General features: G+C 37.5%; 1 protein-coding gene and 1 long non-coding RNA gene across 3 annotated transcripts; both read right to left on the bottom strand.

Annotated features, from left to right (window-relative positions):
- Window positions 1-556: 556 nt before the first annotated feature.
- On the bottom strand, window positions 557-1,151 carry LOC138403362 (uncharacterized). The gene is made up of 2 exons (XR_011237630.1): window positions 1,042-1,151; window positions 557-999 (listed from the first exon to the last, which is right to left on the bottom strand). It is a non-coding gene; the product is annotated as an uncharacterized lncRNA (long non-coding RNA).
- A 550-nt stretch (window positions 1,152-1,701) lies between these two features.
- Window positions 1,702-17,049, bottom strand: LOC117989199 (HEAT repeat-containing protein 6). 2 transcript variants are annotated; one of them, XM_069503591.1, is made up of 17 exons: window positions 16,865-17,049; window positions 16,666-16,829; window positions 15,807-16,055; window positions 14,981-15,244; window positions 14,120-14,323; window positions 13,240-13,524; window positions 12,929-13,140; window positions 12,242-12,471; window positions 11,515-11,840; window positions 9,272-9,479; window positions 8,940-9,103; window positions 8,136-8,258; window positions 7,594-7,718; window positions 5,534-5,621; window positions 3,799-4,023; window positions 2,637-2,852; window positions 1,702-2,190 (listed from the first exon to the last, which is right to left on the bottom strand). In XM_069503591.1, exons 2-17 carry the CDS (start codon window positions 16,810-16,812, stop codon window positions 1,933-1,935), a joined length of 3,324 nt encoding a protein of 1,107 aa, XP_069359692.1. In that variant the 5' UTR covers window positions 16,813-16,829; window positions 16,865-17,049; the 3' UTR covers window positions 1,702-1,932. The 2 variants fall into 2 exon arrangements, with proteins under 2 accessions (XP_069359692.1, XP_034832418.1); XM_034976527.2 differs by lacking the exon at window positions 16,865-17,049 and having other exon boundaries at window positions 16,666-16,835.
- Between the last annotated feature and the right edge of the window lie 1,184 nt (window positions 17,050-18,233).

Raw genomic sequence — 18,233 nt, forward strand, 5'->3', positions numbered from 1 at the left:
TCTACTTAAACGTGTTGCGTTGCGTCATTTATCAAATTATCACTGAAGGAAAAAATATTTTTTTATTTCCTTAGAACAATTCCTTAGGACCTTTAGAACAATTTTTGTGCCTACTCGAAACGCCCTACCGATCGTACCGGAAATTAAAAAGACACTGTGTGAAATGGTCTTCGCAAAGAATTTGCAAGTACTACTACGTAGTACAACCTATTCCTATGTCGATGGGTCTTCGTCAAGGTGTTGACACTATGTTGACTGATGTCTCATCACTAACATTTAGTTCCCAATACGCTCACATGACGCTTACTGCAGCTATCAGCGCCAAAATGGTGAAAATCAAGTTGCTTCAAAAACAGGTCTGCAATCAAAACTTTTAATAACTATTAACTTAGACTAAGTAATCCTTTAAAGATAAAATATATCCTTTGTTTCTTTCCAGTAGAATAATATGATTAGGTATTAGTTGAAGGCATAAGTATGTCATCATGATGGCCAAAGCCACTTTATCATTTACTAAAGTAGATTTGAACATGGGCGGTAGAAAATAATAAAAACATTTTAAAGAGTAGGTAGAATATTACTTTATTTAAGTAGGTAATTAAAACTAAAGAATAAATAGATTTTATGAGATATAATAAAATTTTATAAGTAGCCTAATACTTAATCTTATTTGAGAACGTACAAAACAAAGTAGTCTTACTTGTGGATTTCATTCTTTTTTTCGTATCATAGAGTACATTTTAATTTTAACAGATATAAAATTGCATTCTTTTAATATTAGCCGAAAAATAAAAATAACATCATAGTCACTAACGACGGTTACGCACTCATCCGATCCGAGTCCGTGAAAATACGCTCCTTTTGTCTTGTGTGGTAGCTTATGACATATTATGTCGTAGATATTTTTTATGTCCGTATTTTCACGGATTCGGATCGGATGGGTGCGTGAGCGCTGTAAATCTACAGACACATTTCTGTGTTGTAGAGTTGCTACGCAATCTGGCAAGTCAATCAACTAATTTGGCATGAAAACCAACTAACTTGACGCGACAATCAACGAATCTGGCGTAACAATCAATCAATGAATCTGGCACGACAGTCAACCAATCTAATGCGACAATAAACCAATCTGGCGTAACAATCAATCAATCAATCTGGCGCGACAGTCAACCAATCTAATGCGACAATCAACCAATCCGGCGTAAAAATCAATCAATTAATCTGGCGCAACAGTCAACCAATCTAGTGCGAAAATCAAACAATCTGGCGTAACAATCAATCAATCAATCTGACTCGACAGTCAACCAATCTAATGCGACAATCAACCAATCAATCTGGCACGACAGTCAACCAATCTAATGCGACAATCAACCAATCTGGCGTAACAATCAATCAATCAATCTGGCACGACAGTGAATCTAATGCGACAATCAACCAATCTAGCGTAACAATCAATCAAACAATCTGGCACGACAGTCAACCAATCTGGCGTAACAATCAATCAACCTGGCGCGACAGTCAACCAATCTAATGCGACAATCAACCAATCTGGCGTACCAATCAATCAATCAATCTGGCGCGACAGTCTACCAATCTAATGCGACAATCAACCAATCGGAACACATCTTGACGATATTGGTAGCGCGCCAAAGCGTTACGACAAAGTTCATAGTGTGAAAGTCTTCATATAAAATTACGACACACTACAACATAGCAAAGCGCAACGCACACCCGCAGAGGAAGCGGAGCAGAAGCGCAGAATCTTTTTTTATAACAACTCAAAAAGCCTTATTTACTTTGCCATAGCGACTGTGGCGGTCTCCTCAGTGTTTTATTTTCTTTATGCCTACTAATTTTGACTGTATATCAAGGTACTTAAAGCTGAGTTTACGTTGTTATAAAAATACGTCTGTTTAGCCGTTACCGCTAACATCACACATCCCATATGAAAATTTCTTGAAGCATTCCCAAAGACTGCGACTGCGTTTCATTGTCAGGCGTTAAATCGACGGTAATATATTTGGCCGCTTTCAATATTTTCATACAGGAAGCGTTTTCGGGGGGTAGTTTGTGGTACGACTGGGTGTATAGGGCCTTGGCGCAGTCGAAATGGAAGATTAGAGGGTCCAAAATGTCCGGTAAATCTGAAGGCTTTAATAAGCAGCATAGATGAGCCAGTGTCACGCATAGCTGAAACAAAGGGTTTAATGTAGAGTTTTTTTTCCTTTACTCCTGAACATTAAAAAAATCGGTCAAGTGCAAGCCGGAATCGCACTTAATAATCCCTGCTTCTGGAATGAACAAACATTCTTTAGCAAGAGGCGTTAGTCTTTCTACCAGGGTTAGGCTGCGATAATATCACATGGTCACGTGACCTGAGATATACTTATACAGTGCGACAAGGTTATCTTGGCGCGTGGCGATCTGACACCGAAAGGCGCAGCGTTGGAAGACCTCCCACTAGGCGGACGGACGACACCAGATGAGTTGCAGGATTCAGGCAGCGCAAGACCAATGGCATGTGGGAGTCCCTACAAGAAACCTATGTCCAGCAGTGGAAGTGTATTGGTTGATGATGATGATGATGATGAAGAAGGTCTGTATTATGATAATGCTCTTATAAAACGACTACTTACCTGTTCAATAAGATTATCCTTATGTTTATACTCGTTGAAATCGTCAACATTGGCAGCATTTTCCATCGCAGCCATAATACCCCGCCATAGCGGCACGTATTGGTCGCCATATTGGGTCCTGTTCTCAGGCGCGCGCAACGCGACCGCTGCGTTTATGCGCACTTTGAGATTCTTGCACTCTTGAGCCAGTGTACAGAGACTGGATACAACTTTGCTCTGAAATATAAAGAAATGTTGGTTTTTAATTTAAGTTCCAACTGATCAACTGATAAGAAATCATTGGTCAGTATAAAAGGCCACAATATATAACTAATTAACTGACGCCTGCCACTTTATCTATCTCTGATTTTCCGGGATAAAAGTAGCCTATGCCTTGCTCCAGGTGTTTAACTATAAACCATGCAAAAAATCACGTCGATCCGTCGCTCCGCTGCCACGTGATTGAAGGAATAACTAATCAACAAACACACTTTCCCTATGTATAATATGAGTTAGTGATATTCGGATATCCATCAAGTATCGGTACACCTGAATCATTGACTTATATATTACTTCGTATGGACAGGGCCATTGAACAAACAAAATCGCACCGACTCAGTGTTGCTATTAGCATCAATGCAACCTCAGTGACGTCTGGATTTCAAACGGGTCGTTCATTAGTATCTGTGTGATTGGTGACGCTGATTTATTTGGTTCCAAAACCGTGTAAAATTTTGTTCGCTTGGGCATATCTTGTCATTTATATCGATGACCTGAATGCATCATTTTATTTTTAAAACATCTTGGTTGTGAAAAAATAAGTCGTAGGTACATCTATGAACGACTGAAGCTGTAATAGCTTAGTGGTTTAGACATCCGCCTCCTAATCTGAGGTCGGGGGTTCGATCCCGGGCACTCATCTCTAATTAAACGGAATTCACGGAGTAAGAAATATCACTTTCTTTAACGGTGACGGAAAACATCGATCGTGAGGAAAACTGCACACCTGAGAATTCTCCATAATGTTCTTAAAAGGTGTGTGACGTCTGCCAATCCTGACATGGCCACCATGGTAGACTATGGCCAAACCCCTTCTCATTCTGAGAGGAGACCCGTGCTCTGTAGTGAGCCGGCGGTGGATTGATCTTGACGGTGATGATGATATATTCCTTGCGTTGTTTACCTGCCATCCACTAAAACACGTAAATAAATTTTCATTCTTCATGGCATTGCCGAGAGCGTAGCAAGCGTTCCATCTGACCTTCATGTTGGAGACCCTATACGCGCAATCTAAAAGCTTCCCTATTGCAATATCGCATAAGGTCTTTAATTGCGGGTGCCGCTGTAGATTGTCATTCTTGATGAGTCGCAGAAGATTTCCGAGACCCCGGGTTGCACTCATTTTAACCTAAAACATTGAAATCCACTCAACTCTACAGGCTGATTCAAAACTAAAATGTGTATAGTACGCGACAGGTCGAGATAGCAATCGGTGTGGGGACGCCCCGCACATCTGCACAGCCCCTGCACCAACCAAGTGCATGATCGCGCGGATGACGTTTTTTATTTTATTCATATATAAGTTAGCCCTTGACTGCAATCTCACCTGGTGGTAAATGATGATGCAGTCTAAGATGGAAGCGGGCTAACCTGGAAGGGGTAGGGCAGTTTTTATTAAACCCATTTGGTTTCTACACGGCATCGTACCGGAACGCTAAATTGCTTGGCGGCACGGCTTTGCCGGTAGGGTGGTAGTTACCATTAGCCACGGCCGAAGCCTCCCACCAGACCAGACCAGAAATTTTGAAATTATAGAATTCCAAACCCCTGCCAGAAATCGAACCCGGGACCTCCCACTAATAAGACCACAGCGCTTGCCACTGCGCCAGGGAGGTCGTCAACGTGCGGGTGTGCGGGGCGTCCTCCAGCCTCATACCCCGATTGCCATCTTCACCTGTCGGGTACTATAGGTATCGTTATTCGGTTGTCAACGTTAACATGTTTAAAAGACGTGCTATTATATTACGTCAATATTATCCAAAAGCAAACGGAAATTTCAGATAAATTTCGCGGAAAAACCCCGTCACAAAAGTTATAAATGGCATTCTAATAAACAATAGTTCATTTATCTAACGGAAGAATCATATTAAATAGGTCAAAAGGTGAAATGTTATCGCCGTTAAATTAATTGGTCCAAAATGTGACCAAAGCAAACTTTCCACACAAGATTTAAAATATAACCTTTACCATCGTCGCCTGGATGATTAGCTTTAGTGAAATTTTGGACCGATTAATTTTCAATTTCACCTTTTGACCTATAATTACCACTAGCTTATGCTCACGACTTCGTCCGCGTGGACTACACAAATTTCAATCCCCTATTTCACCCCCTTAGGGGTTGAATTTTCAAAAATCTTTTCTTAGCGGATGCCTACGTCATAATAGCTATCTGCATGCCAAATATCAGCCCGATCCGTCCAGTAGTTTGGGCTGTACGTTGATAGATCAGTCAGTCAGTCAGTCAGTCACCTTTTCCTTTTATAAATTTAGATTTGATAGGTAAATAAACTATTGTTTTTGTAATGCCATTTTTAACTTTTTTGTTTGCGACTGGGTTTTCGCGAATTTATCTGCTGGCCGGTTTTGAATAATATTGACGTGGTATAAGCACGTCTTTTGGACGTGTTAACGTTGCCAACCGAATAACGATACCCTACACATTTTAGCTTGTAGCTTTAGTTTTAAGTTTGCGTAGTAATTATCACCACTATATCTTAGAAATCCAACATCTGACCATCAAAAAGACTTATTAATTACCTATTTTGAATAAATCATTTGACTTTGACTTTGACTTTAGTTTTAAGTCAGCCGTTACCAGATGTCAGATATATAGCGGCTCTATGCTGATTGTTCTATACCTTATCACTGTCGTTGGCGCATTGAATGCTGACCTCTAGGAGTCGAAGCAAGAGGTCATCATCTATGTCCTCAATCTCCGGTTCCTTCCTGCAAAATGCGGTTAGTAGATAGATAGTCCATCCGTAGCGAAACGAGGGTCAAATAGGCGAAGCTGAATTAAGGAAGGGACGAGCGAATTGCGTACGCCCTTTGCTTATTAACCTAAAAATATCTACAACGTCAATAATAACGTGATCAATTTGAGAATTGATATGTTCAAAACATTTCTATTTAGTTCATGATTATGGTTATATAAAGCGTCAATCAATTGCCTCGCTACTATAAATGGAAAAGACCAAAGTCCAGATATATAATATGAGACCACTTATTCGCATTCCGCGCAAAGTTAATTAATGTATGTGGCGCTGTAAGTTTTCTTACCTTGGAGAAGTTATATATCAGAGAAATTGAAAGGAAAGTTTTACAGAACTGGTAGGTGACAGTATATTATTCACACACATAAGCACACACTCACACACGCATACACACACACACACAATCATACACACACTGTTGTAATTTTATTTTATTATTGTATATACCTACATTTATTCTAACTCTATTCTGTTAAAATAGTTTAATTATAATTTTAAGTAATCTCTTTTGGCCTTCTGTTATACCTAGATTTAAATTTAAATAATAATTATGTATTTACGCTGTTGATTACTTTCAAATAAACAAAATAAAATAAAATATTTCTAACTGACGTTGAAACATAAGGACGGCATGATAGTTTTTTACGTTTTTACACAAAAAAAGATAGATTATAAATTGATTTTCTCTTAGTTCAAAAGATTACAAAAAAATTAAAGATTTTTATCGGTCGGAAAAATAATTCCGCATGGGTCCGATCCGAATCTAAGAAATAAAGATCCAAATGGCCATAGTTCTGAAAACAACCGTACTTTTCGGGTTTAAAGCAGAGATCTAAGACCAAAGTGACCCAGCAAACCTTCATCAGTTCATGCGTCCATTGCATCATGGAACAATCTCATCAGTTCATTTCGGTTTGCAAATCGATCTTAGGCTCGTCAGGGTTCAGGTCGGATTAAACATGATAGAAAAGAATAGAATAGAATATGTTTTTATTCAAGAACACTTTTTACAAGCGCTTTCGAATAGTCGGGTAGTTTTAATTTACCACTGGTTCGGAATGCCGTTCCTACCGAGAAGACCCAGCAAGAAACTCGGCGGTTGCTCTTTTTAATTTTAATTTTACAATTTACAATGTTATTATACCATACTATACAAGCCATTGCAGCCCCGTGCATTGCTGGAGCGAGTCAATCGATACGAATTTTTATCCGGTCATGCGAAACTGAGTCCAGTTACTTTTCTTGGCTTCAAATCGGAGAAGTGCACAAGCGCCCTATATTCTTGACTCCTATATAGTCTGGTAACAGGCCGCCATATTTCGAAGCATGCTCGTGGGTGCCGTTTTATCCAAAGGTGCATAAACACCACATTGGTATCTATATATCTACACCACTACGGACATGCGTGTTACACACACAAGCATAACAATATAACAATTCTCTTCAAATAAAAACCGGCCAAGTGCGAGTTAGACTCGCGCACCGAGGGCGTAAGTCTCGAGGGAGTGAGAGTACTCGGCAATTTTTTTCCACATTTTGCACGATAAATCAAAAACTATTATGTATAAAAATTAACAACCTGTTTTAGAATGTACACGTAAAGCCCTTTCATTATACCCCACTTGAGATTGAAAATTGAAAATACTGTTTATTTGTTCATGAACATATTTTAATTTTTTTTGTGATGTAACCACAAATTCACGGTTTTCGGATTTTTTCCTTTACTTGTACTGTAAGACCTACCTACTTACCAAATTTCAAGATTCTGGGTCAATGGGAAGTACCCTATAGGTTTTGGTGACAGACACGACGGACAGACAGAGAACAAAGTGATCCTATACAGATTCCTTTTGTCCTTTTGAGGTACAGAACCCTAAAAATCTGAGCCTATCTGGAACTTTATGGCATCTTAGATAAAAACTTACATATTCAAAACTAGTGCATCACTGAGGGTGCCTAGAGCCCACGCGGCTTTGGTACGCACTACTAATGTTGGTTCAGCCAACGCACGAAGTATATTCTCCCCACAGTCGCTTACGAAACCAATGTCCTGTACATAAATACCAAATAAAATAATATTTTCAAATACACAATAATATACATAGAGTTTTATTAACAGTTCTTCATTGAAAAGACAAGAATATCAGAACTAATGGTAGATGTTGAATAACTCAATTTTAAAGGACTTGTGAAAGATATTTGAAGATTATTTTGAAGTGCAGTCTGTGGATGATTGTGAAATGTGATGTGAGGATGGTATTGTATGAACAATTTCCAGGTCATGACACACACAAACTGTTGACTCTTAAATTATCCCTAAATGTGATTTAATGAAATTTTCACTTCAAAGCAATGCGGTGTCTTCTTTCCTTCGCCACAAAAAATACAGCAAAAAATCAGCAATAAACTGTTTATATTCGTGGGATTTCCGCATTCCCAGAAAAATAGAAACAAAGACTTGTCTTACCTCTCTCAGTGTGCGATACATAACAGCCATAGCTAGTGCTCTGACCGCGGCCGCGCGCACTGTCGGCTCCTCGTCACTGCACAGCCCTATTAGTAGTGTACAACATAACATCTGCATGCGACCCTGTCAGCACGAAAAATTATATTAAGAAATAGCTGTTCCCACTCTACATTGGCTCAGCAACACTCCCCGAAGTCCTAGCCGACCTGCTAGGATTTTGGAGTGAGCTCAGCTGACAGGAGCGATTTGGCGTGGAGCTCATGTACAACGGACAGCTACGTCTAAGTGCGAAAAAGAAACCCAGGAAGAAAGAACAAGAAAAGCTATTCCCGCAGCTTCGCGTGGATTTAGAGATTTTTAAAATCCAAGGGAATTCTTTGATTTCTCGGGATAAAAAGTAGCTTGTGTCATTCATCATATTTTTAACTATGTCTATACGAAGAATTACTTCGATCCGCTGCTCCGTTGTGGCGTGCTTGAAAGACAAAGACCAACAGACAAATCCATATTATGGGTAGAGATTAGCCTTACCCCAACTTGTGTGGATTCAGATTTTTAAAAATCCCGTGAGAGCTTTTCGACTTTTCAAAATAAAAGTATCGTATTAACGATGCGCGTAGATTACAAAAATACATTAATCATCGATTTTATAGTAGAACCGTTTGTAGCATCCATAATTCAAAGCGATCATTAATCAATAATTACGTCTACTTCTGACCAATTTTAGCAATTTTTCTTTACATTATAAAAAAAAACAAGGCGAATAGTTTAGCAATAGAAACGAAGAGCGAATATAACTCTCACCGGTAATTCTTTGAAAGACTTTTCCCCGATATTGGCGATGCAGTCACAAACAACAGCCTTAGCGGGCACATTCTCTTGATTTTGTAATATTGTAGACAGGTGTGTTAACAACTTTTCCCACATATACACGCACTGGTTTAGAGGTAACGATTTTTCTTGTTGTTCTGGAAAAATAAAAGTAATTTAAAAAAAACATTTTTTTAAATTTATTTTTAAAAACTGATAAGGTATGTTAGGCTTTTAGGATTGTCATCAAGCGCAAGCATATCTTGCAATAAAAAAATCCTCTGGTTCTGTAGATTTTAGTGACGTATTCTCATACAAAACTTTACCCAATTTCTGTATGGCATCTCCAATAATGCTTATAGTTCTTGCAGACTGTAACACCACGTCCTGATGTTCGTGCTGTAACATTTCACTGAGAACGTCGGCCAAAAGTGTAATGTGCGACTGTAGTAATTCTGACAGGTGATGAAATGCAATGGCTGACAATACTTGGAGGGATTCCAGGATTATTGGAATTGCTGATGGCTTGCACCTCTGGAAAGAGTATTATCATTTTATTATTTTGAGGGTTCCATACCTCAAAAGGAAAAACGGAACCCTTATAGGATCACTTTGTTGTCTGTCTGTCCGTCTGTCTGTCTGTCTGTCAAGAAACCTATATAGGGTACTTCCCATTGACTTAGAATCATGAAATTTGGTAGGTAGACGAACAAACAGACAGACAAACAACAAAGTAATCCTCTTTTGAGGTATGGAATCCTAAAAAGTAGATTTGTGGGAACTCTGCCAATGGTACGCTTTCCGGTGCGAGGACACCATTCTAGCAATTGGGAACCCCATTTTCGAAATAAGTGCCCAGCCCATCGTCACTTTAGCATCGCAACCTGCTGAGCTGCGTGGATTACTCTGGTTCCCCTACGTATCTCTTCATTTCTTGATCTTCATGATCGTGATTTGAAACTCCAAGTATAGTTCTTTTCATCGCCCGCTGAGTAACTGTGAGCTTTCTTATGAGACCCATAGTTAGCGAACATGACTCGATCTATATGTCTTATACCAAAGATAATATATACAAGTAAGATCGCTAACGTCATACATTCATTTAAAGCTTGCGTAAAACTCCTTTAAGTCGCCGGTACCTTGTAGGTCAACTCCTTATAGTGTGATGGCATTATTGTGCAAGCTAAAATGTGAGTTATCGAATTTATTTAGTGGCATCTATCGAACAGCTGATGAAACTCAATTTTATTTAGAGCCAACTCAAATTTTACTCAAATAATAAACGAAATCCAAAATCACAGGCAATCATCAAAGGGTCCGCTATCAAGCGTAGGTCAGCAGTTTGGCATCATCAAAAATCCAGGAGCAAGCACAAGTAATCGGGTTAGCAGAATCTCGGAGTCCATATAGCAGAAACAATTCACAAACGAAATAGGGAAAAGAAATAAAAGCACTCAGAAAATTGTAACACACCGTCAAATTCAACCGTCACCAATCCAAAGGCAAAATAATAATTTTATTTTCAAGTAACAAGTCATTTTGTTACGCCATCTACTGGAATTTTGTAATACTACTTCAGCTATCCAAAGCAAAATGCTATGGATATCGTAAAGTTCAATGAGTCAATAATTAAAATTAAGAATTAACTTTTTCCGATGGTGATGTTGTGAAAATTTTGTATTTTGTTACTAAATATAAATAAATTTGATGAACCAGACAAGTAAAATATGATATTTCGTCAAATCCATAAAAAATATATTTCATACGAACCAAGTGACGCCATCTAGTAATAGTCTTGAACTAGTTACAATTTTAAATAGAGAGTTAGCGATCTGTACTTGTTTAATATATTATCTTTGCTTATACTAAGTCTGCGGCCCAGCCGTTGCTAAAAATAAATAAATGTCTTGCCGTTGAGAGCATTTGACATTTATTTATTACATTGAACGTTTTCTACGAAAAAATATTTTAGTATCACTCAGTGAAGAAGCAATGTTGAACGAAGAAAATCTCAAATGAGCTTGGTGACCATCATTCAGTGTTAGACATTGAGTTAGCGAATCACCCCTCAGCTGGGAGCGAGTGCGTCCTGCGGGGCGGACAGCGGACGGGATGCTCCGACCCGGTCTCGATTAGGACTCGACCACACGTCTTCCTTCCATCATCATCATCATCAACCGATAGACGTCCACGGCTGGACATAGGTCTCTTGTAGGGACTTCCACACGCCACGGTCTTGCGCCGCCTGAATCCAGCGGCTCCCTGCAACTCGTCTGATATCGTCCGTCCACCTAGTGAGGGGTCTTCCAACGCTGCGTCTTCCGGTGCGAGGTCGCCAGCACCTTGGGACCTCAACGTGTATCGGTTGTACGAACTATGTGCGCTGCCCATTGCCACTTCAGCTTCGCAACCCGTTGAACTATGTCAGTTACTCTAGTTCTCCTAGGGATCTCCTCATTCTTCCTTTCAATTTCTTGTAAATATTAAGTTTGTTCTACACGCTTCTCTGCAGGACGCACCCCCTCCCACCTAGGCCGCAGACTTACAATTATTTACTAGGTATACTCACAGTTACTTTGCTGTCCTTAAACAACCATCCCATATTCTTAAAGCAAATATCTAATATCCAATGTTTAAAGTATGTCTCTTTTATATTTTCAACCTTTACGTCACAGATTTCTGAATCAACCGCAGTAAACATTTCGTCGTCAGAATATCCCTCTTCGAAATCATCGCATTCGTCGTTTAGAGGAATATTTTCCTTGTTTACTTGTTCATTTTGATTTCTATATGGCACTGTATCTTTCTCCATCGCTTTTAAAGTTTCGTCCACTTTAGGATCAATTGACAGAACGCATCCTACTGTTATTAAGGCACAGACTTGTAATGTTATATCTATAATACAGGACAATTTATTATTAAGAGATCTCTTTTAATAATCTCAAAATGGCCTTACCCTTTTCTTTAATAATTCATAACTAGCTGATGCCCATGACTTCTTCCGCGTGGATATAGATTTTTTTAAATCCCACGAGAACTCTTTGATTTTCCGGGATAAAAGTCGCCCATGTCATTTCCCGGGATCTTTATGCCGAATTTCGTCAAAATCGGTTGGTATAAATTTCAAATTTATAATGTTAGTAATATGAATAACAAAGTAATAGGAGAAAAAAACAACTTTAAAACAACTAGGCATCTTCTAGGCAAGCGCGCTCAAATCTAGACCTCATCAGTGTGTTTCTAAGCATGATTGTCGTCAAGCGCAAGTCTATCTTGCAATTCAAAAAAATACATACCTCTATGTACTAAAAACTTTCTGGTGGATCTCACAAGCTCGCTTATCAACCCTTCTTTCATCTTATGATAAGGAGTCGCCTGTACCAATGCGGCACAGCATTTGAGCGCCACTAAGATCACAGCATTGCTTCTCTCGCTATCCAGTATGCCGACTAGAATCTTATGCATGCAATTTACTATGTAGCCGAGAGAAACCGAGAACGGAATGAATGAAGTGTGACTTTTTTTGCTGTTGGTGATAAAAAATTAAAATATAGTACCTAGAAAATAAAACTATGAAGATATAAGACTAAAGGTCCAAATCACTTCATTCTTCTAGTAACCGAATTAGGTCAATGTTGTTCACCACGATTAATTTGCGCTGTCGCAATACGGTATTTGCCTATGTCAAAAAAAAATATTAAGAAAACCGACTTCCAAAACCACTACAAAGTAAAATATAACTTTTGTTTCTACATGTGTAGGTATGTATGTTGAAATCCGACGAGCTTTACGCTTTGATTTCTAGTTTCTGTTATTATGCTCGCCCGACTTCATACATACATACCTACACGTGTAGAAACAAAAGTTAGTTTTTACTTTGTAGTGGTTTTGAAAGGCGGTTTTTTTAATAAAAAATTTTATTTCAAGCTTTTTAGTGTAAGTCATGACCTAGTGCATAGTATAATGTTTAAAAACAGTCTTACCTACTTTCTGCCTGTGACAGATACATTCTGGGGCCAGATAATAAAGCCAAGACCACACTGAGCGCACTGGCCCTGCTTCGGGCTATAGGATCTGTGACGCCGGCATATGCAAGGGTTTTCTTAGATTTGTCTTCTAACAACCAATTGTTCTCATCGGGAGAATCTGGTAAAAGGGCCCACCAGTAGCCGAATATGTCTTTCTTTTCTTTCACCTATCAAAAAATATGAATTCATTAAAGTTTTTATAATGGGAAACCAAGCAGTCCAAGGGGTGAGTAAAAATCAGCAAAGACCTCTTTCTTTTTGCTTACCTTAAAAACTACCAAGAACAAATTCGCAGCACTCTGTCGCACTCTTGATCTTAACGCGATAAGCTTAGTTTCCCTCCCATTCTCAACATCTGACATGTCAGAGTCGCTCGTAAGATTCCAACATGTTTTAGTTTTCTGGGGGTCCAAATAATTCTTACTGGCCGGCTTATATGCGGAATTATTTTCAAAATTATCTACATCCTTCATTAAGCTGCGATCAGAGACGGGTATCTCTTTTTTTAGGCTCTCTATAGCATTGTTCCTTTGCTTTCTGATTTTTTGTTTCTAAAAATTGAAAATATTTCTATTGTAATTAGTCCCGCAAATCGCTAATGCGGGTGGCCACCATTTATTTTAGTGCCGTCAGCACTAGACTGAGTTTCGAGCTGATGGTATATTTCGGCTGACGTCAAAATGACGTCATTTCGATGTTAATGAGTCATGGTTCCAGCGCATTAGCAATTTGCGGGACTTATAAATTATAGGAGTGTCGGTCAATTTGTGATCAATTTAAACTGAAAAAACCATTATTACAATCTTGTGATTGGCTGAATGAATGGTATTTTTCTTTCCACCAAGTCCAGCCAATCAAATCTCCAGAGCTAAAACTCAGTTTTACCAATTAACTTAGGCCTGGGAATTTAGACTCTTCTAGATTGGCCTAAAAACTCATTAGGCAGAAACCGAAGTTTTGGCTTTGCACTAAGCACCGCAAGCAAGATTGTCAGCCAATTGTGTGTGTCAGCATTTCGTCTTTGGACAAATATAATAATGGAGAAAAATAAGTGGGAAGAAACTATTAAAAAAAACTCAACTATACACATTGACAAATCGTTGTACCTACTGTAAGTTTTGCATGAGCTTTATCATCTAAACTTACTTTTCCTCCCTTAGGATTTGGCTTAACGGGTGCAGCAGCAACGGTTTGCTGCGATGGCATTATCCGTTCAGGTTTATTACCTTGACTCACAAGTCCATATAAAATAAAGTACCGACAAATTCCCATTACTTCCGGCATTGGTATGTCAACCTGTTGTTCATTGAAATAAATATGTGACAGTACTCTTAGTGCTGATATGACAATCTACAAAAAAATTAAATAGTGTTACATAAAAGATACAATTCCTTTTTTAGAGCTATAAAAAGTATAAAAGGAAAAGGTGACTGACTGATCTATCAACGCACAGCTCAAACTACTGGACTGATCAGGCTGAAATTTGACATGCAGATTGCTATTATGACCTAGGCATACGCTAAGAAAGGATTTTTAAAAATTCAACACCTAGGGGGGTGAATTTTAAAATATGTGTAGTCCACGTGGAAGAAGTCACGAGCATAAGCTTGTAGACTATAAGAGCTGTAAGGTTGAGCAGTTCTAGAAATTAGAACTTGTTACAGCTACACAGGGGCATATTTAAATTTTGAAAAAAAATCAGAGTTTGTATCAGAGTATCTCTTGGATATGAAAAATGAAAGCCGAAATTTCCATTGTTGAATGGCCGTCAAAGTTTTTAGCAACTAGCAATGACTACCGAAATGGTTCAGTATCATATGCATAGACTTGTGTATCTATCTCTCTATTAAGTCTAAGTAAAGTCAAAGATACCTCAAAGTGCCTCTTGTACATATTTCATAGTTTATTTGTATTAAGACTCTAGTAGTGGGATTGGACACGTTACATTTTATAATAGCATAAAAAGATTTCTAGTTAAGTACACTATTTTTACATGTAGAAACTTACTTTACAATAAATTGATTCATCATAAGATTTAGAACACCCTTTCATCAAATAGTTGAGAATAATTTGGGATATTTGTTCTTTTACTTCAATGCTAACATCAGATTGCATACTAGATTTGTTCTCATCCATTGTTAACAGATTGATACCACATTTGACAGCCAGCAAACATATTTGCAGGGGGTCTTGAGTAGATAATGTGTTACTTTTATCACCACTAATGATTTTCGTGAGAAGGCCTTGTTTTCCAATCAAGTCATTGATAAACTGAAATTAAAGTAGGTATCAAATATAGAATAGAATAGAATAGAATGTTTTTTTTATTCATGTAAACTTTTTAAAAGTGCTTATGAATAGTCAGGTTTAATTTACCACTGGTTCGGAATGCCGTAATTAAATAGCAGATGTATATTATCATTATTTTATACTACAATTTAAAAAGATCATACAAATTGGATAATATAGAGTAGTATACTAATATTATAAGTAAGAAAGTAGGTATGTAGTTGGTTACCCTCTTACACCCTATAAATTTAACTAATTTTGGTGAAAAGTACAGAGATATCTTACATCTCAGAGACAGACATAGTCTACTATTTATCCTTGACAAATTAAAGAGCTCCCATGGAATTTTTAAAAACAAATCCATGCAGTCAGTTGTGGGCATTATGTAGTAAAAACATATTATACCATGTAGTTGTATTTAATGATTAAATAAAATCAAGTAGATTATGGCTAAATAAGTCTACATCAACTATTATTAACATTTTAAGTGAATAAGCGATTCTTGACTTTGATTTTGACTTAAGTACAACTCAAATTAACCAACCTTTTGCCCACTATGTGGATTACTCTGCAATATACTTTGCATGTTATGCAGAATATCTGGTAAAATTATATCAGAACATTTCTTGATACATTCAATATGCCATGCTATGACTTTACTTAAGTAATCACTATCAAATTGAATATTCTGTTTTGTGACAATACTATTTATTAAATGGGAAGTCTTGGCAGCCAAAACTTCATCTATTGGTTTGATATTTACACACAGCGAAGTAATAAGAGCAGCTGCATCCTGAAAATGTAAACAAGGGAACTGTATGGTGGCACTATTGATAGAAATAGAGGCTTAGATGGATACAATTTATACAGCAGTATTATGAGTAATGCAGCACCTAGGCACTGTAATACAAGACACTGAATTGGGACTGACTCAGCCTTTGAGTTTTGGTTTTTATAACCACCCAAAAATACTCTTCCTATATACCTATTCCTTCCTTCCTATATAAATATTGGGAGGCTATTGGGACCCAGACACAACTTTTATTTATTTATTTAAACAACTTTATTGTTAATAAAATCAAAGATGTGGATACACTTACAAAAACAAACTAACTAACCTCCTTTAGTGATAAGGTTGTCCTTTGTTTTTCAAGTGTATCCTGTATTCTTACTCTCTGTAAATCTATTAACAACAATAAAGTTGTTTTAAATTAAATTAAATTAACCTCAAAATTTCAAAGTTAATCTACTTATTTAGAAGGAATCAGCGAGTTTCGCTTGCAGGGGGGGATTTACCTTCTTTTTCGCAGCTTCAATACCAAAGACTAACTAACAAGTCTAACAACAGTACCAAAATGCTACATGGTTTGTCTAAGGGAAAATTATTATGGTTCCAAACTTGCCTGTCTCCCGACGAACAGCTCAGTTTTATATGGCTTAGCATTTAGCTCATCAATCAAAGAGTTTATAGCCTCCTTATTGTAATCTTTTACATATAAATGACTGCAAAGTTCACCGGAAAGTAAAGCGAATTGCTGAGACACACTCATTTTAATTTCAGCGCTGAATAATCACCATAGCGAGACCAATAATTAATCTATGATAATCACTTATAATGTAAATGTTCACAAATTTTATACGTAAAGATTTGTTTTTTAGAGATATCAGATAAATGGAAGATGATAATAAATTAATGTTTTAGTAAATTAGTAAACACATTTTAAGCGTTTTCCTTTAGGAAAAAAAAACATTTGTTTTGATTTCCCTAAAAGTAAAACAACATTTTGTCATTTGTCAGTTGTCACTGTCATGTCATGTCATCCAATCCAATGCCAACGTCCTTGTCATTTTTGTTCAGAAATAAGTATTATTTTCTTGAATAAGGATTGACTACATGAACAATTTTTCTAACTCTATGATCCGGTTCCGGTTTTACCCTTAGATTCAGAAAGCCTCACGGATCTATATCTATCTAATGCCTATTTCTCATCGTTGCCTGTGGCTAATTTTGTATGGAGAGTACCATTACCATACAAACAAAGTATTTACATTTTTATTGAGGGTATAGGTAGTTGTTTCTTATAAAATCCCTCTGGTTGGAGTATGACATTCAATATAATCTAAATATATCTAACCAAACAAACTAAACAGATGCAAAACTAGGTGAAACCGGCTTTGCAATCAGTTGCAAATTATGATCCCTTGGATGAATGATTAACTACTAGGAATTAGGATGAATCTTTAAAAGGATCAATGGGATATAATAATATGTAATCCAGCAGTAGATTAAAGATTAAACGGTCATGTTATGTAATGCCTATGTATGTATATGTATATGTATGTATGGTAATGGGATCCGAACTTGGATTAATGGATCCTGGATCCGAAGCTCAATCCGAAGGCAAAATGTATAAAATAATTGACAGTGATTAACAGTAGGGCTTCCAATACCGGGATAACGGTATTGACTATTAGCTAATACCGGGATCCCGGACGTCGTTTTTTTTTCAATACCAGCATTGAAATGTCTAACACCGGGATACAGGTATTGGCAATAGTATAAACTACACGGTGGTAGATCCTCATTCTATTGCATATATTTTTTTAGTGTCTAAATCAAGAAACTAGAAATGAGAAGCTATAAACTATAAACTACTAGTAACTAGAAACTGGAAACGAGAAGCGAGAAGCTAGAAGCTGTAAACTATAAATTACCTACTAGAAACTAGAGACTATAAGCTATAAACTACTAGAAACTTAAAACTCGAAACTAGAAACTATGAACTATGAACTTGAAACCTTGAACTATGAATTAGAAATCTTTTTCCTTTTGAGGTACAGAGTTATGTATTTGCGGCGCTTGCGTTTGAGACTCAGCCCATGGTCATCGGACACGAAAGCTTTTATAAACGTCGTGTCCCAAAAGCTGATCCACGCGTCTGGTGACCCAAGAGCTGGTGCTTATTTCGCT

Source organism: Maniola hyperantus, chromosome 15, assembly GCF_902806685.2.
Source record: "Maniola hyperantus chromosome 15, iAphHyp1.2, whole genome shotgun sequence".
Lineage (NCBI taxonomy): Eukaryota > Metazoa > Arthropoda > Insecta > Lepidoptera > Nymphalidae > Maniola > Maniola hyperantus.